Here is a 27,839-nt window from a genome sequence, read left to right as displayed (position 1 = left end):
TGTTTGTGATAGAGTATCTCTTATTGTTAATCCACTAACTTGTATGCACGATGTCTCAGCTTTTAGATATGCTTAAATTCTACACTGGCTTTGAAATCAATGATCAGACTGGAAATGCTTTGACAGAGAATGAGATGACGACAATTCACTATGATAGAATTACTTCTTTACAGGTAAAGTGTTTAGGGGCGTGAATGGAGGTACTTTTGCTGTTATAACTCTTCTATGTACAAATTAGGCTATTTCCCAAAGCAAACCCCTTAATTTTCATGTTGAGTTTCAGGAATAGTTATAATTTGACTTTCTCTGCTATATGGAAGACTTCAGTTGATGTATGTGACTAAGACTAAATAAAACGCTCTAGCAAAACACCACCACTTTTGATGTTTTTAAGTTAAGGTGAACTGCTCCCATTAAATCTGTTCAGAAGTGAACATTCAGTGCAGTAGGAACCTGATTTATGGTTATGCAGTAGGTGGTACCATTTCTTCAAGTTCAGTCCACACATGATAGCAATAGTGGTTCCTTCTACATAAGAGATAGAAAATAAAGATTCACGTTACCTGTACTCATATAAGGAAAGTTACATTTATCAGAGTTTTTCACATCACTTTTGACAACAAAATTTAAGGAAGCATGGCTAAAATAAATTTGTTCCTTGTTTTTCTTAGTTGTCAGCAAGGCTACGTGTCTGTCCCTTTATGTTTTTATTTTAATGACAGAACAAATGCTGATAGGCGGTGTATCAGACAGTATATCAGAAGTCCAGGAGTAATAAATAGGTGGTGCTCAGAAAAATGGAGATTTCACCTGTTTTTTTATTTCTAGTCTGAAATTATCCACAGGGTACTCTGTGTTATGAATCAGAAGAAACAATTGTTTTGTGCAAATATTTAGATTGTTGTTTAATTGCTTCATTAATGTGCTTACATTCAGTTTTTGGGGGTTGGATTTTTTTGTAGAGAACAGCATTTGCACATTTCCCAGAGTTATATGACTTCGCACTCTCAAATGTAGCTGCAGTAGATACTCGTGATTCACTGGTGAAGTTATTCGGACCCCTCAGGTAACGTATCATAATGAAATTTGACATAAAACTGATGTTTTTTCTTCTCAGATTTTTAATTTAACAAATTTCTATATTCCTGTATGACTCCTCATGTTAGTAAGACCAATTCATATTTCTTCATTTTTTGGAGTCTTTACATGTGTTGAAATAGGGAGAAATAGAGAGCTTGGGTCCACTAGTAGAAATTAGTAGTGAACTCTCAGAATTCCACTGTAAGAAAAATAACCTTTTCATTTTTTCTATATGTGGAAAAAGTATTAATTTCCTGGAAAATAGCTAGCTGCTTTTTTAAAAAATTAAAGGTAACTTACTATAAGGTAATTACTGCTACATTTATTTTAATTTAGCTTTTTTTACTCTGATGAAATTTCATAGTTGTACTTTAAAAAAAAAAAGATACCCATAACCTGTTTTTCACAGGTTTCAGTATTTGTGACTAAAGCTTCTTCATCTTCTACTATGCAGCTCAAACACACTCCACCAGGTGGCATCATACCTCTGCTTACTGCCTCCTCTTCCTGAAGGGAATGACACTAGCTATGAGAAGGATTTTCTGCTAGAGCTGCTGGTAAAACTATCATTCATATAATTTAGCAACTACACTGTAGTAAAGTAGCTATTTAGCACCTTTTGTTAAACCGCCTGTGAACCACAGCAGTGTTATAACAGTAAATTAGATACTAAGATGGGGTTTAAAACCATATAAATTAAATATTTGGAAATGTTAATGTATAAAAGTAGTTTTCCTAAGAAATTAGTATATGTATATTTGGCATAATTGTAAAGGTCAATAAGCAGAGCCCAGCAACAGTTTTGGGTTCTTCCAGAAAAGTTATTTATATAGTCACCGTTTTTCTCTTTTAAAAACAAAAAATGCTAAAGTAAATCTAGCTGCTCAGTATCTGTTTGGTTTCCCAAACCTATTTGTAATACCATTTCATGCACATGATTTTTATTTTTGAATATTCAGTGTATTAACAGTTACTGTAGGTGTCTAATATTGATATTAGTATCAATATTAGAAAGGCATATTTGTTTTCAATATCTTTCATAACTTTTTTTGTGGTTGTTGTTTCCTTAAAAAAATGTTTATATGATTTTCTGAGTATTAGGTGGTAGGAATATGATGCATACTGATACTATGAAGAGATATTTGTTTAGCTGACAGTGTAGTAATATTGAATCGATTTTTTTTTCTCCCTGAGGGCATTAAGACTAGCTATTGCTGGATGAGCAGTGCTACAGTTAGCTGTTGAACATGTGAACATGGGATTAATGCTAAATATATGTATATATATTTTTTAAATTCATTTAAAGTGGATTCTCTGCTAAGTATTCACTGAATATTTTCAGTTCTGTTGTGCCATTTTTCATCAGATGACTGTTTGATTCCAGAGCCGTGATTGATAGTTGGAGTATGTTTTTTTCATCTTTCAATGAAATTGTATGGATTTAGTTATATTTAATCGGAAAAAAAAAAATAAAACAGAGGAAATGGCTAGTGACCACCAGCGTTCTTGTGGATTAATACTAGTGTTTCAAAGATAGCTTTATTGTTCTGTTTTTGACTTTTAAATGTTCTAAATGCATCCTTTAGGTTTCCCGTCATGAGAGACGAATATCTCAAATTCAGCAACTCAACCAGATGCCTCTGTATCCCACAGAGAAGATTATTTGGGATGAAAATATTGTCCCAACTGAATATTATTCCGGAGAAGGTATGATAAGTGTTCTGTAAAGGCGGAACAGGGCAGTAAATGCTCTAAAAAGCAGTTCTGATATCTGTGCTTATCCTGTCTTCAGAATTTAGGCAGCAATTGGCACATTTCAGTATCTTAGCGAAGGGTCAGCTTTCAGATTTTTGAGTTGTGACTCAAGAACTCTGACATGAAATTAGTTAGTGAATAAATAGTATATTTAAAAAAAATCCAAGAGTTTGTGTTCACGTAAAGCCAATTCTCTACCTGTAATCTGGGCAACAAATACACTATACCACCAGATAGTTACAGTGAGGTGAAACAGGTTGTAAATATGCAGCAGAAAATCAGTTGTCTGCAGAAGTGTACATATAGTCAGTGAAAGATAGTTGTATGCATTCTAAATTCAAAACCCAGTGGTCTTGCTCAATGTGCTCATGAACAAGGAAGCAAACTGCAGGTGTTGCAAGGAAGGAATTACATAATTTTAAACATGACACATGTATTTTTGTATAGTTCTTTTAAAAGACTTGTGTTTTTTAAAATCTTATGCTGAAAATATTAAAGCGAATTGTGAGAATTTTCATGAGAATTGTAAAAATTGGAATCTGGAACATGAAAGTTTCAAATTACTCTATATGTCCTCAAAGACTAGTGCAAAGTATATTTCTGGTGGTCTTTTTGCGTGGATATAAGACTTAATAAATTTTATTAAGCAGATAAAGTTTAGAGGGGTGATTTCTCCACGAAGCACCAATGATGATTAGAAAGATAGACATTTGAATCTTAACCACTTTAGGTAACGTAGGTTTATGGACAACAAAGGATCTTTTGCATACATATATGATACAAATACCATTTATATATCTGCCCGAGAAGAGATGTTTCTTTTCTGTGGTCTTTAAAGCAGCAAAATTCTTTTTGTCTAAAACTCAGAGAAGACTAATTTAGCCTGAGAAAAAGAGGATTGTTGTTCTCTTTTGTTTAAAATGAATAAATAAAATGGGAGAGAAGAGTATGTGTCTGATAAATGCTGTGCAGCCATAAGAGGAGTTGCTTCAGGCCCTGCCCTTTGTGCATATAACTAGCTTTACAGGACAGGGCTTGTTACTTGGTGTTGGGAAATGTGTTAAAGTATTTTATCACCATGTGGCTTTCCAGAATAGAAATTGTGTTCTGTCGCCTTTCTTTACTGCCAGTGTATCTCAGCGCATGTGAAAGCCAGTGTGTAGTACTGGTTTCAAGGATAATATTGCATGTTACAAATGCCTGATGCTTTCACAGGTGTTAAGCACAGGTGTCAAACTGGAAGAGTAGTCCAGTAATGATAAATAAGTAACATTTAACAATATTTATTATGGCAGATTCACATCTAAGACTACCTTAAGGGTATGCAAGTAGTTATGTGGACTCGTCTAGGAGTTTTGATACTCTTTGAGTTAAACCTAATTTTCCTGTGTCTTCATTCTCATTGAAAAACCTATAATCAGTAACAAACTTTTGAGAAAAGTTGTTTATTAAAAATGGATTTCTTGGCTTAAAATTTTTGTCTACGTTAATGATTTTTGTGGTTTGTAATAAACATAAAGGATTGGAGTCAGAGAATTGCTGGATAATGCATTGTTCACTAGTAAATGAGCCTTTAAAATTCTTTTTAATGCTGGTTTTGTTTTTGAATTGCAAAGTACAATTACTTTACCCTACGTTTGGTTTTTTTTTGCTTGTTTGTTTTGGTTTTTATAAAGTCATTTTCATGGGAGTCTGAAAACTGCAAAAGATTCAGTCCTTTAATAGTCCCCTCTATTACTGCCAGAAGGATGAAAATTCCTTTAATCGTGTGCAGGTTCATCTAGAGAAAACCCGAAAATCTGGGGGAGGGAAAGAGAAAAATGTATACTTTTTTAGTGAAGTATATTCTTAAAAAGAGAAGTTCTTAGAATCTCCTAGGATAACTCCAGCAGTTATAGTGCATTATAATATGTTTATGAATATGTAGAACCAATATATTAATTCATGTTCTTTTTCTTTGCCCATCAAATACCTCTTCCCTACCATCTCTATCCACCTTAGGCTGTCTTGCACTTCCCAAACTGAATCTACAGTTTTTGACTCTTCATGATTACCTGCTAAGGAACTTCAATCTCTTCCGCTTAGAGTCCACCTACGAGATCAGACAGGATATTGAAGACAGTGTCAGTAGGATGAAACCATGGTAATATTTATCAACTGATGCAAAATATTTATAAAGTGGTGCAGCTCAACTTCAGTTGTAATCAAAGTGCCTTTGAGAATGAATAACTGATGTTGTGTGCGTACTAAATACATATGTTTTGTATTAACTTCTTCCACAAGATGTTGCCATCCTGTGAGATGATGTTGCAAGAGTGCATGAATACGTATACCTGATGTGTTAAGAACATATGTTGGATGTTAACAACCAACCCTTCTTGTGTTAACAATATAACATAAAAGTACTGAACTGAGCATTTCTGACTTCATGAAATATGGAAACTCTACCATCGGTTCTTCTTGTGTATTAAATGTGTTACTGAGTATTCTTGAATCTACCATCTGCCACACTTTGATCCTCTTTATATTTCAAAGGGTCATTTGTTATGGCCTCTCTTATGCTCACTATTTGCTGTTTGTTATCTTCCCTTTTTCTTATTCTCTCTCTGACTTTGATTTTCTTTTTTTTTTTTTTTAATAATGCCAGCGTAAGTTGCCTTTGCTTCTTGAAATGTAAAAATAAATCTGTTCATGGTATATTTCAATTCTAAAATGCAGGATTATGTTAATCTAGTTCAGTAGCATGTAAAATTAAGACTTCTACTTTCTTAGGGTTGACTGTTTCACAGTTGAGAAACTCAATCTGTTATCAGATAATGACTAACAAAACTATTTGGTCTTTTTTTTTCCTTTTTTTTAAGGCTATCAGAATATGGAGGCGTGGTTTTTGGTGGATGGGCTAGGATGGCACAACCCATTGTCTCTTTCACAGTGGTGGAGGTTGCAAAGCCCAATATTGGTGAAAATTGGCCTATGCGAGTCCGAGCAGATGTCACAATTAATTTGAATGTCCGAGATAGCATCAAAGATGAATGGGAAGGTACGGTGTGGTTCTTTGAAATAAGATGCTTAAAAGAAATGCTTATCAAAATATCCTTTGCCTAAATTTTAATTGTAAAAAGGGTTCTGTGTCTGAGGTAGACTTGTCCATCTTAATACACTATATAAAAGTATGTTATTCAAATTCCAAGCCCAAGAAATTGGGATTTTCCTGAAACAAAGATTAAGATAGATCCAAATTTGTCAGTAAAATTGAAATGTAATTTCTTACCCTGCTTCTGCTTCAACAGAATTGTATATGCTTTTAAGCACTTCATTGTTAGGTTCTGTAGGTAAATGACTCAGACAAATTTTTTTGTCCCCTTATTAAACTAGCTAATAGGATTAACTCCAAGGAATTTTATGTTTATGTATTTCTAAAAGCCAATATTTGCCTCTAGTGTAATTTTGTTTTTCCAATGTTTTCTCTTTCAGTTATTTTTAATATGCCTTTCTTTTTAATTTATGATTATTTAATTGATCATGGTAAAACTCTGGCATTCAGCAACATACCTTGTCCTGAATATTGTTAGATTGCAGGAATATTCCAGCAGCTAATATCCTTCTTGTGGCTCTATTTTACCAATGTAGGTAGATCCTTCCTCCCCTGCTTTTGAACACTAGAGCAGTTTCTGAGAGATCAAAAGCAGTAATGCTTTAAGCTAGGTAGTATTTAAAACAAATATTGAAAACTATTGCTGAATCAAGACTGAGGTGAAGAATTGATGACTAATTGTCTGGCATAACAAGGTCTTGATGAAACTACATAAAGTTGGAAAACAACATCCGGTGAATAAGGAGAAAGTACTTGCCTCAGATAAAGAAGGTCTATAAAATGAAGTTCTGCAGTGATCTTAATGCTGTGCAAAGTTTCTGTTAATTTTGTAGTGGAATACAGTGTGTGTTTACTAAATTTTATCTCTCAGATACGTGAGAATTGGTAGGTATACTGGAAGAAAGGATTAGTGTTCAAAATCACAACAGTGAAGTGGAGAAAAGACCTTTTAAAAGTAAGGTGTAATTCAACAGAGATGAATAGAAGACATTAAATTAAACAAGAACAATTTACTGCACAAATGCATGTTTGGAGAATAACTTGTTAGGCAGTAGCTGTGCAGGAGGGAAAAAGTCAGAGTTCATCATAGTTCAAAAGCAAATGTGACTCCACAACAATATGCTACTCCTGAGGGAAAAACACTCTACCAAATCATATTGGGCTCTATAAACTGTAATTTAGCATGGAAAACAAATAACTTAGTTAAATGACCTTATACCCTACTAAGAAGATAACTGAAGTAACTTTGGAATTTTATGCTCATTCTAGGCAGCACACTTAAATTGTTGTTAAAAAAAATAAAACTGAGAGTAATCCAGAAGAAAGCAACAAGAATAAGAGATTAATGGTGCATTACTTTTGAGATAAGATTATTTGGAGCAGAATAATCTCAGAATATGAAATGTGTTGTCATGAAAAAAGCAGTCAGTTTCTTCTCCTTGTGTCTGAAGTCCTAGCAGATTTTAGTGTGTAAGAGTAGTGGAAAAGACAATTTCCTATGGTGCATTATCCTCTGAGTTAAAGGGATAATTTGAAACAGAATACATTATGATCTAGGTGGATTTTTGTGTTTTTTTTTTTTTAAAGTATATATATTTGAAGAATGGAAAAGGAAAATGGCATTCAATCAATTCACTTAATATTCCTTTTTGGACTCAGGTCTACGTAAACACGATGTCTGTTTTTTGGTTACGGTACGTCCCACACAACCTTATGGCACTAAGTTTGACCGACGGCGACCTTTTGTTGAGCAAACTGGCCTGGTGTATGTCAGAGGCTGTGAAATCCAAGGCATGCTGGATGAGAAAGGCCGTGTTATTGAAGAAGGTATAATGCACCAAAACTTGTTTGAAATATATGTCTGTCTTTTGTTGGTTTTTAATTATTAACTTGCTTCTCTTGTAAATAACACTGACTGAATTATTTGAAAGCACTTCCTTGGAGGAAAAAAAAAAAGTATATTTATATATGCAGTCCCAAGAGAGGTTATTTTCCTCTCGTACAATCTGCTAAAAGTGGATTTAATTAAATACATCTAGTACATTTTTGGTGTAGGAATAAAATAGCTTGTATTCTAAAACTATACTAGAAATGGCGTAAAAACATGAAACAATGTTTGTAATGCTATGCAGAAAATAATTATGTGAATATGTCTAAAATATGTTTCAGGAGCAATTATGGGTCATTTATTTGGGTGCTAGTCTACTTTTGGCAACATGTCAAATTCTAATTTTACCATTTCATTACGGGCAGGACCTGAACCCAAACCTAGACTTAAAGGGGATTGCAGAACGTACAGAGTATTTCTGGACCCAAACCAGTATCAACAAGACATGACCAATACAATACAAAATGGAGCAGAAGATGTCTATGAGACATTTAATATTATAATGAGAAGAAAACCAAAAGAAAACAACTTCAAGGTAGGGTACTGCTCTTTGAAACTTCAGATGAAGTTTTCCTGACTGAAACTAGTTCATTTTATTTATGTGTAGGTAGCCTTTCCGAATGGAGTTGGATCACTTTAGGATCTCAGAGCCTGTTAGCAGGTGATAATTTCTTCCTACAGCTAAGTGCTGGAATAACTGAAAATCAGAACAATCTTAATTCATTTGAGCATTAATTAAAAAAATAAAAATAAAAATAAATATTAGTTTATAATTTAATTTCAGTCTTTCAAGAGGTGGTGTACAGATTAGTTGTGTTTGGCCTTTTGGGTCAAGGTGTATGCGTGCCAGGGCTATAAGCTTATATTCCCATGTTATAAGCATGCAGAATTTCTAATGCATTTGTGATACAAACAGAATGGACTTCTGAAAGTCCTGGAGAAGATCGCAGAACAGAAGTATGTGCTCTTTAGTAGCTCTTTATTGACAGGACAGTTTAGGAATTTGACGTTGTTGTTTTTGCATATATACACTGTATAGATACTGACTCAATCTAAAAAATAAGTGTCAGTGAAAGATTGATACATGCTAACATCCTAGAATAACTTGGATAGACTTCAATATGTCATACTTTATCAGTTAAAAAGTCACCCTCCAATCTGTTTTTTTCCCTTCTCCAATTTACAGGCTGTTCTGGAGACTATTAGGAATTTGATGAACACAGATTGTGTGGTTCCTGACTGGCTGCATGACATCATTCTTGGATATGGAGACCCAAGTAGTGCACATTATTCAAAAATGCCAAATCAGATTGCATCTCTGGATTTTAATGACACTTTCCTGTCCATTGATCACTTAAAAGCTAGCTTTCCTGGGTATAATATTAAAGTGACTGTTGACAATCCAGATCTGCAAGTACCCCCCTTCAGGTGATCTCAAAATTTCAAGTACTCCTTGTCTGGTATTCTTGCTGCCTTGTCACATGCAGTTGAGTTCAGTGGTTGAAGGGAGGTGCTCTTTCTTTTAAGAAAAGATGTTCATACGTTAGTATCAAGACTTAATTGTATAATTGAGGTAGCTGTATACTACAGTTAGACTCAGGACCATCTTTGCTATTCTGTACAAACATACATCAGAGTGTTACTTGTAGGTCAAGGCTATTGGATTTATGAGAAAAGCAACAGTGTGAAATAGCATCAAGACACATAGTATTCCCTCATTGGTTATGGTATCTACCCACCTCAAGGTCAGCCTAGTGATTTTTACTTACAAAATTTCCTTATATGTCACATTGAAGCAAATCACAGCAATTTCAACATCAGTTAAAGTTTGATATCCCATAATGTTCCCCTTATTTTAAAAATGGTCTCTGAAGTAGGATGCCTACCTTTGTGGCCAGTAAGTGAGATTTACGTATTTTGTTTCACCAGTACTGTTTTCCAGCCCAGAATTTTAGTGGCCAATTTTTAGATTTGAAAATTCTGTTCCTCCTTGTTGGCTTCCTTGTGCTTTTGCAACTGAATTTCACATTGCACGGAGCTTCACAAGCTTTAACAGCTTTTTTGAAACACGGCAGTGTATGTGGAGAAGGTACTAACACTATAGAAATAATATAATAGTTTTAAGGAATCATGAAAAGCTACCGCAGGCAATTTCCCTTGATGAACTGTTGTTAATTTTCAGATCTTAGATCAAAATACAGATTTTCCACTGTATGAAGAGCTATTTATTGTTCTTCCTATTGCTGTATCTTTGCCTTGTAAAGAGACTAAGAGATTACTGATGTTAAAGATGTCTGCATTGTTATATCAAGATGATTGGTTTGCTGTTGGAGTTCTTCTACCATGAAATGCTTTTAACTATCTCCCTTTCCTCAAGTTTTTATTTCTAAACTCTTTGCTGTCAGTGTTCTTCCAGTTGTCTCACAGCGCTGCCCCTGCCTTTTCAAGCTATGTAAAGTACACTTTTAACATACTTTTTGTCAAATATGCTTTCTTAAAGGCTGCTTCATCAATTTATTTTTTTTTCCTTTTCAGTGTCCTCATAAACATTTTGCTATCTTCATCTCCTGTTGTTACCCTGTTGTGTGAAAGTTTATCTTTATGGTGACAAAAAAAACTTTCTTCATAAAATTCTAAGACAGTCCAGTGTCATAGCGTATGTGTTGAAACACATTTATATTGTGTTACAGGATAACATTCCCAATACAGGGAGGTAAAGGAAAGAAACGAAAAGAAGATGATGGGAATGAAGAAAAACCTGAAGAAACTAAAACGTTGATTGTAGAGCCTCATGTCATTCCAAACAGGGGACCATATCCATATAACCAACCGAAACGGTAATAGATGCATGTGAACTTGGTTGAAAATGGTAATATGCATAGTTCAGTTTCAGAACTAAGAATAGCATGTTGTACATTATAAATCAAATGTCACTTTGATTTCATTACCAAAAAAAGATTTGGATATGAGACTATTATGCTTTGTATTTAAACCAAAGTACTCTATAATCCACTCTCTATTTAAAAATATTCCATTGAAAAACATGGAGAGAGACCATCTTTTAGTATTGTCAGGACTTTGAATATTAGTATTGAAAAGTTAATGTTTCATGCAATTGCCCTTATTTTCTCTACTTTTCTAACTAATGACTTTTTATAACAGTTAAGAACTTAGTAAGGACAGTGGTGAATAAGTATTTTTCTTGTATGAGTATGCAAAATACTTGTTTTTTCTGTAACACAGGAATCTGAAGGGTCTCTTACATGAATGAAATACATTAAAAGCTTCCATTTGTTTTCAATAATTTGTTTTAAAAGCAGTGAGAAATGTAAAATACTGTCTATCATCAGAACACTAAGTTGTATGCACAGTCGCAGGACAAACGTGTGACACTATTCATGAAATAAATGACTTAACGGATCTTTTAGAAGTGAAGACCTGCATGTTAAAGATGGGGGTAGGGGTGAGGGGAACTGGAATGGAGTATAACATCTACTCCTAGCTATGATATCTGCAAAAGTATGGATGTGTTAGGGAAGGAGGAATGCACCTTTAGGAATTCAGCAGTTTTTTGGAAAACTTTTTCTTTACTTTCCCTGGCTACTGGATTTGCTGAACACTTAATCAGTGCAAAGAAGTGCTGATCATGCTTAAACTGTTGTAGTAATTACAGTAACAGGTAGCTAGCTATTCCTACAAAGACTTATAATAAAATTCCTTTACAAATAATTCCTTTACTTATAATAAAATTCCTTTGCAAAATGATAGCATCAGCAATAATTTGCTGCAATTAATTAAGAATCAATCCATACATATACTCAAACTCTCTTTATACAGTGTAAGTATTTTAACTTAGGTCTGCTCCTACTTCAGGTAAGTGCCGTAAGTATGTGCTTAAAGTGTGCAAAGCAGGGAGAGCCTTGGTAGAACTCCTCTTGCTTGAAGAATAGCAGGTCTGAAATTGAATTTTTTTGACAGTCCTTTGTCAGATTGCCTTCTTTAAAGGAGAGAGGAAAAAAAAGTCATTACATTTTCTCTATATCCAGGTAATCAAGTAATGTCATTTAACTTTCTACTTCATCATGTCACCCTATTGCTATAGGGTTAAAAAGGAGAATCATTGCTAAATAATTTTGTGACACACTCAACCAATAATAACTGAAAACATCATTTTAGGTGGGATGATTTTGTTTTCACGTGGCCATTGTGATTTACAGTCTTGCTTAGAAATTGCAAAGTTGCCAGGTCTACAAAGAAGATAATTGTAATTTTGGTTTAATTTATATAAACATTTGTAGGCATGTAGTTCTGGAGAAACATAGAGCCAATTAATTTGGTTTAAAAATGTTTAAACAGTTGCTTTTACCAAAACTGTTGGCAAAATATGTCAATTTTCTGTGCTTTTTCTTTGTTACAGCAATACTATTCAATTTACCCATACTCAAATTGAAGCTATACGAGCAGGAATGCAGCCTGGGCTAACTATGGTAAGAATTTTTTATTTATTTATCTATTTTAAGCATTTTATGCTCTTACTTGATTCTAGCTTCAGGTATGTTCAATGAAATACCTGTCATGCCTATTTCTGTAGACTCTCTGAGGGTACTTACTCTATTAGTAGCTTAAAATATGGGAAAATAACAAATGTTCAGCATCCTCCTATCTTCACTAAATCGTGCTTCAGAAATACATTTGATCTCTATATAACTGGATCCTGTGTCCTAATGACTGAAGACTTTCCACAACAACCAAAATTAACTTTTTCAGTGCTTGAATTGCTAGTTTTAGACTGTTTAGATTGCTAGTTTTAGCTTTTGCTATGTCTGTCTTTTTTTTTTTTTTTCTGTTTTAAAGTACTTGTGTCATTTTTAGTTTGGTCTAGCTCCATTAGAGAAAATGAAAGTTACTGAATTGTCCTTAGGGAGCTTTTTTCTTCTATCTTCTGAAATTTAATGTACAAACCCTTATATCCTGCTGACTTCTAGATATAAGAAGCTGTAAAAGAGTCGTAGATTTGTTAGGAAAGTAATTTCTGAACAATGAATATCTGCAAAGGTCTCCAAGGCTTAGCTGACTACAAGTGCCTGCATTCCAGTGAAGTACAGTCTGTCCTGCTAGTGACTCCTCAGTGCAATGATTTCTCTGGTACTATTAATCTCTTCTTGGACTATATGGGTGTTAATGCTAATTTTTATTTTTTAAGTTTTTTTAATTAGTACTCATTAGTACATAGTCTTCCTTCTCCCTTGCCTCATGTTTTTAATACTCCCTGTGCACTCTGTACCTAGCACATGAAAAGCGCAACACAAAGGAGAAAATAAATTTCCGTAGAATTGTATGCCATTTGTCACTGCCTTACTAGGTGTGCTGACACTCATAATGTCTTAAACCATGTATAAAAGTTCCTGAGTTCTTTGTAGTGTTTGAGTATGATGTGTTCTCTATTGCAGTACTCTCTGTATGTTGATAGGGTACCAACTTTAAGGTTTATTCGTAAATGAGAAGTTCTTTATTTTGAACGCTGTGAAAATGTCACAGTGATAGATTCTTTAAATTTGGTTATTTAACAATGCTGGAGGGTGGTTTTTTTGTTGTTTTTTTTTTTTTTTTTTTTGAAATGAACCCCCCAATGATCTGAACTGCAGGGTTTTACATAATTAGAGTGTTTGTGTAAGAACACCCACACCAGTGAATAGGAGTATTGTTTTATATCAATATTATTGTCAACAGGAAAGAAGACTGAGAAATTAAAAATCTTTGTTACCATTTTTAGTATATAATTAAAACAAAATACCAGGGCCAATGAGGGGGAGGTTGTATCTCTGTCACCTAATTTTTGCTTTCATTTTATTTTTTAAAATAGCACTGCATACTGTTTATTAGTGTCATTTAATATTTGTTGAGCTATAAATGACTTTCTATTGCAGTATATAATGAATCATAATCTACCATCTGTCTCACGTTTTGAGGGCTTTAAAGAAGTAACTTACTGTGCCTGATACTCCATCAGCTTATATGAATCTTTGAGAAGATGGTCTTTATGTGTGTGTGTATATATGTATAATTTTAACTTTTTTGCTAAAAACATATTTACTAATTTTTTAAGAAGAGGTTACTGAATGGGAGTCTGGTAGTTCAAAAGGGAAATGCAATGACTAAGTCAACTCTTTTGGAGGATGTATTTATGATTTTTTGACGAAATCACCTGGTTTGTTTCTGCGAGGAGAGAAGGCAGACTGCTTGAGAAAATAGTTATGCAGTATAATAAGCCTGTGTTTTATTTTCTGTCATTATTTCATTTGTTCCTGTCAAATATGATTGAGAAATACAATCCTGCTTGTTTTTGAATCTAGCAATGAGATTCTGTCTGAATAAAACAAGCACGATTTTCTAGCAATTTATGTTGTTATGTGTAGATACATATGAAAACAGGTATTTGCTTCTTAACACCGAAGAAATTACTTTTGAGATGTTTATAATATTGTTTATAATATTTATTTACACCTTTAAAATGTTTTACCAACAACTTTAAGAAATTATACACGTATAATTGATCCTTTAAAAACATTAAATCTTGGTATCGTATCATCAGTTGTAGATAATTTTAAGTAAATGAGGAGAATGGAATCTGTCTTCTATTCTTTACTTCACCTTATTATTTCTCAGTTATGTTTCTTTGTTTCTTTTTTTTTTTCACTATTTCCCTTACGTTTCGCCTGTCTTGGGGATGAACAGCATGCTTTTTTGTTACTGTTGCTTGTTTTTTGTCTGAGGAGGTCTTGTGAGATTGCTCTGTTTTTCCCAACAGGCTGTATTTCTGTCCAGTGCAGAATTTTTATAAATCATGTGCATTTTTTGTTTGTTTTTCTTCTCTTTATTTTGTGGTTTTAGGTAGTGGGTCCACCTGGTACAGGGAAAACTGATGTTGCGGTCCAGATAATATCCAATCTTTATCATAATTTCCCAGAACAACGAACTCTTATAGTTACCCACTCTAATCAGGTAAGATATTTCATGTATGAAATTTTTCTGTAGTTAAAATAAAGAAGAGCAGCAGATACTGAGAATCAGTGCATTCAGGACTGCAGTTGTTTCTTACTAATGAAAGCTTAAGTTAGCTTGTGAGCAGATTCGCCAGTTCTAAAATATGCCATGAAAATTTTGAATTTAAGGATAGTAGTTCTGAGGTATTTATCAGAGGTTTTCCGGATATTTACCTCATTAGGGGATATAAATTAGGAAGTATTCTGAAAAAAAGTATCTGCACAGTTTTTACAATTGCACATTTACTGCATGCATGCCAAACTTGACTTGTACTCAGTAGTTCCCTCGGGCACCAGTTGCTCTGTGCCTCATGCTTCCAAGGAAAGGCAGGAAAGGTAGAATGGCCTGTTCAGATGAATGCTTGCTTCCCATTCATAAGAGATGGAGTCTACCTGCTAATTCTTGACCACATATAAAATAATAATAATAGTCTTATAGATTCTTATTCTAAAGCCATCTGTGATTTTGAAGGGTTTCTTTGAAAACTACAGTCATTATTTCCTGGTCTCCCTAAGTAGCCTATCCTATCTCCTTTATCAGCTATCTTAACTGAGCTTACCATTTGGAAAGGATTTCATCTTTGTTCATCAGAGTAAGATCAGGTACTTCCATTGTACGTTCTTTGGTCAACAGTGTAGCTTCCTTTTGGTGATAAGTTAATACCTGGAATAATACAGGCCAGTCTGCAACGGGTTGTGGGTGAGTAAAAGGTATTAGAGTTGAGAGCATTTCTGTTGTGGAGTAAAGGAAGTAAATAATTTTTGAGGCAGGTAGGTAACTCTTCTTAGTGGACAAGACTTAATGTGAATATTTGAAATTGCACTTCAGGAAATAAACTATTACCTCAGCAGGGTTCATTTCCTGTGCCTTGACTATGTACTTAAACGTGTTTGCATGACTTCCAGTTGACTTAAACGTGAGCAAGCTTGTACTTCACTCTTAGTTTTGTGGTTTGACGATTCAGTGCTTATAGACTCAGCTCCTTTAGGATACACTGAATTGAGCTGTTGATACTAAGCTTTAGAAAACTGAAGAGTTTAAGGCAGGAGCCACAGTAAACCTTGAAGTCCAGCAAAATATATTTGTCCATATGGAATAGTCACAGTACCTGTCAATCACCACCAGATTGCACTCTTATAATTTACAGTAAAAGTTAAATGAACAGTATTGTTTCTAAGTGATCTAAAAATAACTATTTTTAAACTGTGCTTCCTGAGGAAAAACGTATGAATTGATAACTTTATCAACTAGATTTTTTAACTAGGTGATTTAAGGAAGGGTGTAAAATCAAATATAATTGTTGCATAAAGGAAGTGAAGACGAGCTTCAGTAGGCTGATATGTCCATTGTCAAGATTAACACAATCTAGCTTCAGTGTTGACTTCATGTGTGCTTTGGCTTTTGTTATACCGAAATAGGCATTATTTGCTGACTGTTTTACAAGTAATTCTTTGGTTTTCCCTGCAAGAGTTTCTAAAAACTACCTTTTCTCCTGTTCTTGTCAATCTTTAGGCCTTGAACCAGCTGTTTGAAAAAATCATGGCTCTAGACATTGATGAACGCCACCTCCTGCGTCTGGGTCACGGAGAAGAGGAATTAGAGACAGAGAAAGATTTCAGCAGGTGAGAAAGGAGGTGCTAATGATAGCTTGTATAAGTATTGTAGCTGAGACTCACATGTTGAATCCATTCTACCTCTCTTGTCATTGAGCAAGGAGCTATGCTTGGCATGTTTTACCTTTCTCATGCTGTTGAATTGCAGTTATGTAGAGTACACTTGTTTTCAATATAGGGTTAAGTAATTTTGATTCTTAATCAGTAGCCAAACTGTTCTAATTGACAAAATCATGCAATTGCTTGTTCACAAATTCATCTGCTTGAATAAAAGTAGTTCACTATGTTATACATACACGCATGCTTTATAAAATTGACCTGTTTTGTGGGAGAAATTTGAATGATAAAGTTAAATTTTTGTGGTTAGGAATTTTTGTGCAAATATGATAGCACCTTTGCTGGCGTACTGAATGTTGTGTACATGTAAATGTGAAATAAAACTTGGTGCTTCTAGTTCTTCAGAATATTGATTAATAACAAAATTGCTTGTTTCATTGGTAAATAATACATTTTGAAAAATACATTCATAAGTCAAGCTATCAAGTACAAAGACTTGAGAACCTGTTCTGGTAAACACTTGTATGTTTTATGTTACATGTTAGTCCAATTGACGTCAATAGGATTACACACATTCATAAATGCAAGCGAGGGTATAGGGGTCATGCACTGGAAATAACTGGACTGTGATATATTATTATAGCAACACCTTGACTTCTAAAAGTTGTAGTAAAAATTATATATAGTCACTAGAAGTTATTCACATACACATCTTTGAGTTTCATTTAGGAAAAGAAATACTTAGGGATTTTTTTTTATTTGAATCGTTTGACATAATATTTTTTTTTCCAGTAATTTGATAACCAAGATCTTAGTGAAGTGATGTCATGGTAGATATTTATTTAGTAATATCTAAGACTTAATAATATTCCTTGAACTGTAGTGTTCATCATTAAAAGGAGGTTTTTCTGGGACATTCTGTTGTCTATTTTCATTAATATCCAGCATAATTCCAGACAAGAAGTTTATTTCCTGTATGCCTTCTGTGTTTGTTTATTGTTTTTTAAGTTGCTTTAGAATTCATGTTTTCTGTGTTAGGCTGCTTTAGAAGGCACAGTACTGCTTAAAAGAATTTATTCTGCATGTAAGCTTCTTGTCCTATTTTGCTCCCTTGGCAGACATAGCAAAACAGTGAATTTTACAAGCATAAGGTGGAGAGGACCTGTTTAAACTGGTACTGTCACTTAAGAAACAAAGGGAATCACAGCTAAAGAAAACTTTTGTAGCAAGGAATTAATATATAAAAGAGGGCATATGATTGAACTGTGAGAAATAAGAGGACATTTGGAAGTGTGGAAAAAAATGATTGCAGTCACTTGTAATAATGATGGATTAGTTTTGCTCAAGAAAAAAAAAAAGAAAAACATTGCGATGATCTTAACTGTCCTAGTTCCTGAGAAACTTGTTTTTTCCAGTTGCTAACAATATGATCGTCAGTTGTGTCTTAGTAAATTAAAATCACTAGCTTTAGCTTCTCTAACTTTTGTAAGTAAGACAATAGAACCCATTGAGGTCCCAGGGATTGTCTTTATTTTTCTGTGCAGAAAGTTTATTTTATGAATAGTAAGCTTTATAGGAACTCAAAATTTAGCCGTTATTCATATTTTAGGTTCTAACTAGATATGCATTTTTAAAAGAAAGTGCCCTCATATGTAATTTCAACAATTTTCATCTTTGTTGTCTTAATATGAAAATGTAATAAATGTGATACATTGATTTTTTTAATTATTATTTTAATTATTTTTAAAGGGGAGGAAAAAAGATGGGAATGAATTAGATAAGAAAAAGCAGACTGGAAGGAGTAAGTTACAAACTAATTAGCCATAAAAGGTTTTCAATGGACAGCTCTGAGTACAGGACTTCCTATGTGTGGATGCAGATCTGTCTGTTATGGTGGTCAAAGCATCATTGCAAGGCATTTTTTATATCACCAAAGGAAGCTAGACTTACACAGAAACTTGGGTTATCAGTTCCAATTATGATGGATGGTCCATAGACTTCTGTAACTTTCATATGCTTGTATAATGTGTAATGGTTCCTACACAGCACGTAGGAAGTAATGCTTTCCTGAATAGAATATTTTACTAATATTTACTAATATTTATGAAACTTTTAATGATGTGATAGGATAAAAAAGCTTTTTTTACAGTGATAGTTCTTGCATGGTTTTGTAAGTTATTAGGGTTTATCTAGATAGAAATAGTCAGCAGGTAGCAAATGTTTGTTTTGCAAGTTACTAGTAGGTGTGATATCTCATTTTGATACTTAAATAAACCACTTGGGATTAAATAAATTGAAATACAAAATATGTTAACCTTAATTCATTTTGTAGGTATGGAAGAGTTAATTATGTTCTGGCTCGAAGACTTGAACTTCTACGAGAAGTTGGGCGATTGCAAGAGAGTCTTGGAGTCCCAGGAGATGTTTCTTACACTTGTGAAACAGCTGGCCACTTTTTCTTATACCAAGTAAGGACTGAAATAGCTTTACAGAAACTGCATGACCTCAATGTGTTAGGAAACACACTATAAAAATTACAGTGAAAATTTCAGGATTGAGTCTTAAAAAAACAAAACCACACAGTGTTTTCTTTGGTGGTTCAAAATACAATAATAGCTAAAGCCATAATTATAACCTTACTTATTTGTATTGCTATTGTTTTAAATCCTGCCTGATGACTCACAAACTGAAAGGCTAACATTCCTGCTCTTTATGACTACTGGCAAATTTTCTAACCTGGAGTTTCCCCTTCAAATAAGAAAATCTGTGGGATGCTTTATATTTTAGACAAACAGTAGATCAGCTACTTAATGTTCCTTCTAGAAAGCTTTTATGGTTGAAATAAGATTCATGGTGTACAGAACAGTGATTTTCTGTATATTGTTTATCCTTCATTCCCTTCTGTGTACTTGTCACTGACCATGTCCACATTAGCAAGTAATATGGCTTAAGCAGACATGGGGAGTGGTACTTAGGACCAAATCCTCACACTACACGTATTTTTAGAGAAGTTAGCTTGGGATAGCTGTAGTGTGTTCCTAAACATTATTAAATATTCATTAGGCGTTGGAGACTGCTAGGAGCACAGCTAAAGCACATCTTCTGGTTTAATTTCCTCCTGAAGGAATACAGTTTGGTATTTAAATCAAAGTATTTTAAGCAGAGATAATCAGGAAGTTTGCTTGTGCAATGGGTTTATGTGACAAGATTTTGGTTTCAGAAGGTGGAGGCTGCTGGGGTGACCTCTGTGAAAAGTGGCCAGGGGCTGCCCCTGGGTTAAATAGAGCCAGTTCCAACTGGCTCCAAAGCAAACCCACTGCTGGCCAAAGCTGAGCCATTCAGTGATGCTGGTGGTGCCTCTGTGAAAACATGTTTAAAAAAGGATGAAAAATCATCTCACATCGCTCCAGCTGTGAAAGAGGACTGATGGCTGGGGAGACAGGGAGGGGCATAGGAGATAGAGAAACAACCCTGCAGGCACCAAGGTCAGTGCAGAAGGAGGGGATGAGGTGCTCCAGGTGCCAGAGCAGGAATTCCTGCAGTCTGTGTAGAGGACCATGAGAGCAGGCTGTCCCCTTGCAGTCTGTAAAGGGCCACAAAAGAACGCGTACTCACACTGCACTCTGTGGAGGTCCATGCCACAGCGGGCGGTACCCTTTATTTAGGTACCCTGAAGAAAGCTGGAGCCTTTGGAGAGCCCATGCTGGAGCAGGCTCCTGGCCAGAAGTTGTTTTCTGAAGAACTGCACCCTAGGGGAAGGACCCATGCTGGAACAGCTCTTCAGGAGGGGTGGAAAGGAGGTAGAAGGGTCAGGAATAAGTGTGAAGTTGAGCTAGGAAAGGAGGGAGGGTGCAAAGAGAAGGTGCTTTTAGTTTTGTCTTCGTTTCTCAGTGTCCTACTCCATTTTTAACTGACATTAAGTTAAATTAATTTTCACCAAGTCAAGTCTGTTTTGCCTCTGGCTTACTGGTAAGTAATCTCCCTGTCTTTATCTTGAGCTGCAAACTTTTCCATCGTATTTTCTTCCCTCATCCTGGTGAAGAGGTTCAGTGATAGAGTTATTGGGTGTAGGTCTGGCATCCAGCCAAGGTCAACACACTGTACCACAGCTTTGAAAATGTCCTCCTGATACAAGATCAAGTGCTAATGTAGACATCTTGGTTTTGTGATTAAAAACAGTTATTTTATTTAGTAAGTGTGCAAGGTGATAACTGTCCAATGACTTCATTATATTAAAAACATGTCTGCATGACACTTTTGTTTATTACAGGTAATGTCTCGTTGGGAGGAATATATCAGCAAAGTGAAAGTTAAAGGTGGAAAATTGCCAAATGTTACGGATGTGTCCAGTTTCTTTCCTTTTCACCAGTATTTTGCAAACGCTCCTCAACCAATTTTCAAAGGCAAATCCTATGAAGAAGATATGGAGATTGCTGAAGGCTGTTTTAGACATATTAAGAAAATATTCACTCAGCTTGAGGTAAGTGACATGTAACTGTGAAAGCTAAATGAATCTGCTTAATCCTAAAGAAAGTTTACACAGTTCCAAAATACAGCTTGCCCTAAATCCTAAAAGTGATATATGCCTTTAGGCAGCTTCTTTAGATTGCAGGGCATTCAGGTGAGAACTTCCCCCTTTGAGTAATTCAGGTGTGCTTCACAATAGAGACAAGGGTCTAATCTGTTTTATTTTAAGCTTAGGAAGCACCCATTTTATGTGCTTCTTTTTCACTGATTAGGTTACTAAAGTTGGTGCACTTATCACTCACTGTTCCCCTGATCCTTACAGGGTCTTTGTATTTACAGTGATTTGCCTTTAATCAGATAACCTAAAAGTGTAACATAAATGATTTATCTTACATTTTTTTCACAGTATTGCTTGAGAGGCTTTTAAAAGCTCTAGGGTAAGGGTTATCAGGGTATCATTTCATCATATTACCTGTGTTGGCCTTTCTAATATTAGATGTGAGTTATGATGCTGTTTAAAAAATAAAAAGGGGGGGGGGAGTGGAGAACGGAATGAAAATAAGAAGAAGCAGTAAAGGAAAATTGTTGAGGGGAGGGTTCCTGAGAATCAACTGAATAATTTTCTGAGAATTTATATATGCACACAGGTTGCAGAATTCTTGGATACACTTTAACAAGCTTATGTTTTGAAATCCTGTTGTCTCCAGGTTTAGGATACAAATGAATAAATAAAAATCCAAGATGGAATTGTTAACAGTACATACTCATAACTTTCTTACTTAATTTGACTAAAAAGGTGGACAGATAGTTTCAGTGAATATGTTTCATAAGCAGTATTTTTATTTATTTTTTAATTCTGTTCTTCAAAATTCTTTTTTCTACCACAGGAATTCAGAGCATTTGAACTTCTCCGCAGTGGCCTGGATAGATCCAAATATCTGTTGGTGAAAGAAGCAAAAATCATTGCTATGACTTGTACCCACGCTGCTCTGAAACGACATGACCTAGTTGAATTAGGTTTCAAAGTAATGACATTAGTGATACTACACTGTTTTTTTTTTCTTTTTCTTCTTTTTGTCATTCCCCCTGCTTCATTTAGACCTTTATCTCTCCTAATTCTTTGCATCTAGATTATTTTGAGTTGCATGTTTTTAATTGTAATTTTATTGAAGAGAATTTTAACTTCTGGTTCTGTAAGTAAAAGATGAGATTGCTTTTAAATTACATATATTGAAATGCTTAATAGTGTATGCATATAAAAAAAAAGTTAGCTTTGCCATATGAGATGAACTGCAGTGATATGATTGGGTGATAAAATAAAGGATGAATTAGGGAAAAACATATCTATTATAACTTTGCTTACGTAAAAAATGAACAGTTTGAGGGGAAAAAAAGCTATGACAGTGCTGTTTTCACTGCGGTGTTAACCATAAGTATTCATTTACTATAGACTTGCAAAAACAAAACCCCCTCATCTTTCCACCAATAATTGTCCTACTAATGAAAAGACTTTAATTTCCTAAATAAGTAATTGATGCTTCCTTTTGGTAGGTTAAATAACAACATTAACTTGTATTAGTTGGCTGACGGGCATCTCCATTTTTTCTTTCTCAGTATGACAACATCTTAATGGAGGAGTCTGCACAGATTCTGGAGATAGAGACCTTTATACCTCTCCTGTTGCAGGTTAGACCTGAGTTATAAAACTTGCTACAAAAAATGATAACTCAAAGTCTGTGTTCTTGAACAATACCAAATATTGAGAGGAAAGTATCTTGTGTGGAAAGTAACATAGAACTGGTATTTCCCATGGAGCAGACAATAAGAATTATCATGTTCAAAACATGATTACAACTTCATTAGTTGTTTGTCCTGTGTACCTGTGACTAAGTAGTAGTATCAGGATTTCACTTTGAAAGCATGAAGATATATAAGTGAACTAGCTCCTGGCTTTGTCACATTGTTGTCACTTGTATTCTTTCTCATTTAATACATATTGCTAAATCACTGATAATTTTAAAAACTGTTAAAAATTATTTTTTATTATGAAATAACTGCTCTAACTTTTGTTTCCCAAGATCATAAGTGCTCTCTGTCATCTTGACTGCCAATGTTGCTTGTTCAGTTTCAGTCAAAATTAAGAGATAAAGTGGATACCAAGTACCTAAAACTTTCAGGAAACTGTAGCCATTAGAGGAGACATTCTAATTGATGTTATAACACCACAGGGAGAGGGAAAAAACAAAACCAAAAAACAAACAGCAAAAAGTTACTACTTCTACTTTGTCTACTTTGGGCCAATAATTATGTACCTTTTATCTAGTTTAATTGGTAAATGCTTAGTCTGGTATCAACTGCCGCTTATACTGTTCGGCAAACCAATAGTTGGTAGCTATAAAAGGAATGTGTATGTGTATATGATATGGTTGTCTTACAGCTGGAAGAGTGCTGTTAATACAAGGAAGGAAGGAAGGAAACTGAAGCTAATGTGACATGTGGGATGTTTATAGGATGGTCTTTAGAAAACCAGATAGCAGTAGCTCTGTATGCAAAGAAATGTGTCCTCTACTCTTGCAATGTAAGGAATTGATGAGGGCTAACACTGCTACGGTTGCATATCTTTCCTTAAAAACATTTACTCTTATCCTTCTAAGCTCAGCCTGTCTTTAGATTTGTTGTGCCTCTGGTGAAGATTGTTGGCCCAGCTCTGGGGTTGCTTTTGGCATCCTGAGCTTGAGATGCATCACCACCTACTTTTAAGAGCTGTAGGCCTTCCTAAGTAAGCAAACAGTGCTTCTCATACATCTGTGGCTTAAATGACAATTTCAACCCCTTTCAAGTTATCTCTGTAATCTCAGATTAACGTGAGATAAAATTTCACCATTGGGAGGGAAGTGTGGGCTCCCTCAGGAACTCTGTGCAAACTCTTTAGCTGCAAATCGGAAGATGATGTGTGGGAAGTTGGTGAAACTTAAAACAGCTTGTGCTATTCATTTGATTCTTAGTGTAATGGCTTTCTAAATTTACAGAGACTGTTCATTTTCTAGAAGTAAGTTTCCTTTTTAGACGTTTTGCTTGGAGCAAATATTTTCATTGAAAAACAATGATTTAAGTTCCCCTAGAAAACCACATCCAAGCTCAGATTTTCATTCCAAAGGAAACTTAATGTAAATTGAAAAAGGCATGACAGAAACTCCATGAAATATTGGTTATATTCGTAATTTTTCACTTTGCTCCTTAACAATAGAGGTTCAAATACAATTGCAGGAAAGTAACTCAGTATGGGCCTAGTGCACAAAAGAATGTGGATATCCAAGATACTGCTATTAAAGCCCAAGTCCTGTGTTCAGTCTTACTGCAGGTTTCTTCAGTGTTGGGGCCATTAACGTGGTTCTTTATCACCTTTGTGATGTGGTAAAGATGACCGAGTTTTGATAATTCTGAGCACGGAGGCAACTAATTATTTCAGCCTCTAAACCCTGAATATGGCCTGAACTCCGAAGAGGAGCGCATATTTCTTTCTTTTGGGGGGTGTATGGAGAGCAATCAAACTTGAGGCTTTTTTGCAAATCATAAAACAGGAACAGTTTTGCTCTCTTTCAATTACTATTTCAGCAATTACAATAATAAAGTGGAATGGACTTGGTTTCTTTATGTCCCGTGGACTTAATGAGCCCTCGTTTTAGTCTCTAGAACAGCAGTGAAATTAGTGAAACCTGAAATATAAGGAGATTTCTGCTTAGTTAGATATCTCTGTCATAACGGTATGTAAGCGTAAGTTGTAGTTTGGGTGGCTTCTCATGCAAGCTGGTCTGTAGAAGCTTAAGTTATTTAAATCTCTGTTTAAAGACAAGCGTTACACTCCAGAATGCTGTTTTTGCCTTTTGGCAGTCTTGAATTTAATGCTACTGCAGTGCTGTGTAATGAATAATTCCTGCATGGCTCTTTCCATGGTTTTCATTTATAATGAGATTATTCCATTTAGTGAAATAATCATCATGTAGTGCTTTTTAACTATTTGAATGAATACTGAATAACATGATGCATCAGGTTAGTGAAGGGAAATAAGCATATATAAGCAATGGAGAAGCTGAAGACTTCTGTAATTAAGGCAAACTTTTTTTTTTTTACGATAAAGCTACATTCTGTGGGATATCCCATGACCGTTCTTAGAGGAGCCATTCAAATAGTCACTGAAAATTGAGACTGGTTTGTTTATGTTTTGTTGGTTGCTTTTTGTTTGTTTTGTGGTTTTTTTGTTTGCTTAAAAAAAGAGAACTAGGCTTACAAAGTGGTAGTACTAGATTTCTTGCAATTCAGAGCAAGATTTTTTTTTTTTTTTTTTAAATAGAGAGCTCTCTGTCTGAGATTAAAACTGATCATAAGAGCAGAATGATTACATAGTGTACTTGAACTTCTCCAAATCGGTAACCTTTTTTGGAGAAAAAGAAATAAAGCGTTTTTCCCAGCTATTGAAAATATTTTTCATCCTCTTTCTTTCTTTCTTAAGGCATCTTCAGGCCAGGTGGACAGTCCAGAGTTCAGTTTCCTTCCTTGCTCCCTGATCAGAGAGGGCTTCAGAGTTCTTCATCTTCAAGTGGCAAGAAAAGGAACTTCAGGCTCTGTCTTGAATAGTTCTCCCATGGGGACAGGGAAATATCAGAGGAGTGTTTAAAATAACAGGGTCAGAACTGTAAAACTGGCAGTCAGAAATCTTCAGGATTCTGATTCCAGGATAATGTTACCCACACATCTGTTCCTTTTACATCCCTCTGTTAAAATAGTCCTTCATGCACTTTCTCAGTACTTAACATAGGTACACAGAGGACGATGAGGAACTGGAAACAGCTATACATAACATACTGAAGGGCTTTCAGTCCAAGAGCCATGGTGGCAGGCACATCGTGTTCATGGAAGAGAAAATGTGAGAATTATAGAGGTAAACAGGAGAAGCATACGAACCACAAAAACACTCAAAAGGCAGGCAATAGAGAGATTAGAAAGAAGTTAATAGTTGTCTTTAAAATGATTGCAGTTCAGTGTAGCTTAAGAATAAAACTTAGGGCTTAGACAGCTAATTTGACCATTAATGTGTTGTAATTGAGTGCCTTGATTATATTGTAATACTTACAATTGTGTAATTGATTCTAGAACCCTCAGGATGGATTCAGTCGTTTGAAGCGGTGGATTATGATTGGTGACCATCACCAGTTGCCACCAGTCATTAAGAACATGGCTTTTCAAAAATACTCCAACATGGAGCAGTCCCTCTTCACACGGTTTGTTCGTGTTGGAGTACCAACTGTTGATTTGGATGCACAAGGAAGAGCAAGAGCAAGGTGAGCTAAAGAAAACAGCATGTGTAGCTACTACCAGGTCAAGAAATGGAAAAATGCATGTATAGTATTGGAAACTTTGGATTATCAAGGCAGGAGTTTGCAAAACTGTGATTTATATTTTGTTCCATTTTCAGTTTAGACTAGACTAGCTTAGACTAGAAGGCAGGTTTTACTTTGCTGAAATGCAGTGAGTTTTACTTTATTTTATATAGTAGCATTGTGAGTATTTCAGTGAAAATGATATTTGAAGGAATGTTAAGTCTGTTTTTTTTGTTGTCTTTTTTTTCCCTTGGAAGAAGCTGCTTTTTTTTTTTTTTACAAGCTTCCTTTTCTGAATTAATATATTCAAAGCTAAATAAACGTTTGCTATTCCTTGTGAGGTCTGCAAAAAGATGCTTTTATTATGGGATTTCAGTTGAGCTTCAGCTCTGCCTGATTGTCAGCCAGGTTGTCCTCCCAAGAACGTAATGCCTTTTTGTGTGTAGATCTAAACTAATTCCTCATAGTAAGAGAGAGCTTTTCTTTTTTTATCCATTTAACTGACATTTTCAATATGACAATTTAGATGTCAAATCTATTCATTTTGTCAAATTTATTCATATTTGTGGCATCTTATTAATACGGAAAAATAAAACCAAAGAAGAGAAAATGATTCCATGTAAATCATATATATATATATATATATATACGCATATAAATATGCTTAGTTTTAAATCCTAGTCTTTTCTATTTAGGTGTAAAGTAGAATGAACAATTTGAAGAACTTCTTTTTCATTTAACAAATGTTGGCTTTTAGAATATTATTTTTTAGCCATATGGACGACAGTTATTTTCAGTATATGATAACGCAAATTATGCTTTAGTATGATGATAAATGAAGCTTATTTTGTCATCTACTATTTTACAACATCTCAGAGAACTTCTTAGAGGGAACAGAATGTTTGCAAAGTGAAGAAAGTTGCTTGATCATGGATTATTTCCCTACCTTCCTACAATTTGTCTTTACTTTTGTGCTCATAGGTAACTTCCCCATGAAGTATTTGTTACTTTACCTGGTTAGGATATTGTTCTGCATTTCTGATTGAGACATTTTGGTTATAGTACTCTCCCCGTAAGTATTGGGGATGATTGAGAATTGTATAGGTTTTTGTCAGCTTCCCTTTGCTTTTCAGTTAATACATGGCAAGGCACAAGATAAGAAAATAAATTTCTTTTTGCAGTTAAGAGTCTTTACAACAAATAATGCAGAAAATCTGTTTGCCCTTAGTCCTTTCTTCCTTGCGAAGAAGTATTAATATTTCTTAAATTTTGTCATTTGAAAATGCCTCCTAGATTTCTTTGCAAAATTGGTACCCTTCAATGGAGAGCTGATCAGGCAGAGCAGGCTTAAGGCTGAGACACTGCTGTATTGAGTTTCTGCTAGGCATATGCTTCTGTGAATGAGATGCTTCTTTGCCTTTTGCAGGCAGACCTCTTGTGTTACAAGCTGGCTAGTCTGTGTA

At 34.8% G+C, this 27,839-nt stretch overlaps 1 protein-coding gene across 1 annotated transcript in view; it reads left to right on the top strand.

Moving 5' to 3' along the window:
* AQR (aquarius intron-binding spliceosomal factor) overlaps positions 1–27,839 on the top strand; it is a 54,566-nt gene that overhangs the window by 13,769 nt on the left and 12,958 nt on the right. The window contains exons 12-29 of the mRNA XM_083839638.1: positions 60–173; positions 963–1,066; positions 1,535–1,637; positions 2,667–2,787; positions 4,837–4,978; positions 5,697–5,875; positions 7,589–7,756; positions 8,183–8,352; positions 9,004–9,245; positions 10,508–10,654; positions 12,235–12,304; positions 14,709–14,819; positions 16,374–16,483; positions 18,864–18,999; positions 20,802–21,011; positions 21,886–22,023; positions 22,613–22,684; positions 26,150–26,337. Of these exons, the coding sequence (XP_083695764.1) occupies positions 60–173; positions 963–1,066; positions 1,535–1,637; positions 2,667–2,787; positions 4,837–4,978; positions 5,697–5,875; positions 7,589–7,756; positions 8,183–8,352; positions 9,004–9,245; positions 10,508–10,654; positions 12,235–12,304; positions 14,709–14,819; positions 16,374–16,483; positions 18,864–18,999; positions 20,802–21,011; positions 21,886–22,023; positions 22,613–22,684; positions 26,150–26,337 (2,525 nt within the window). The remainder of the gene's footprint in view (positions 1–59; positions 174–962; positions 1,067–1,534; positions 1,638–2,666; positions 2,788–4,836; positions 4,979–5,696; positions 5,876–7,588; positions 7,757–8,182; positions 8,353–9,003; positions 9,246–10,507; positions 10,655–12,234; positions 12,305–14,708; positions 14,820–16,373; positions 16,484–18,863; positions 19,000–20,801; positions 21,012–21,885; positions 22,024–22,612; positions 22,685–26,149; positions 26,338–27,839) is intronic.

The sequence above is a fragment of the Anser anser genome (assembly GCF_964211835.1).
Source record: "Anser anser genome assembly, chromosome: 5".
Lineage (NCBI taxonomy): Eukaryota > Metazoa > Chordata > Aves > Anseriformes > Anatidae > Anser > Anser anser.
The sequence above is the reverse complement of the archived record's forward strand: the minus strand, read 5'-3'. Positions and strand labels throughout refer to the sequence as shown.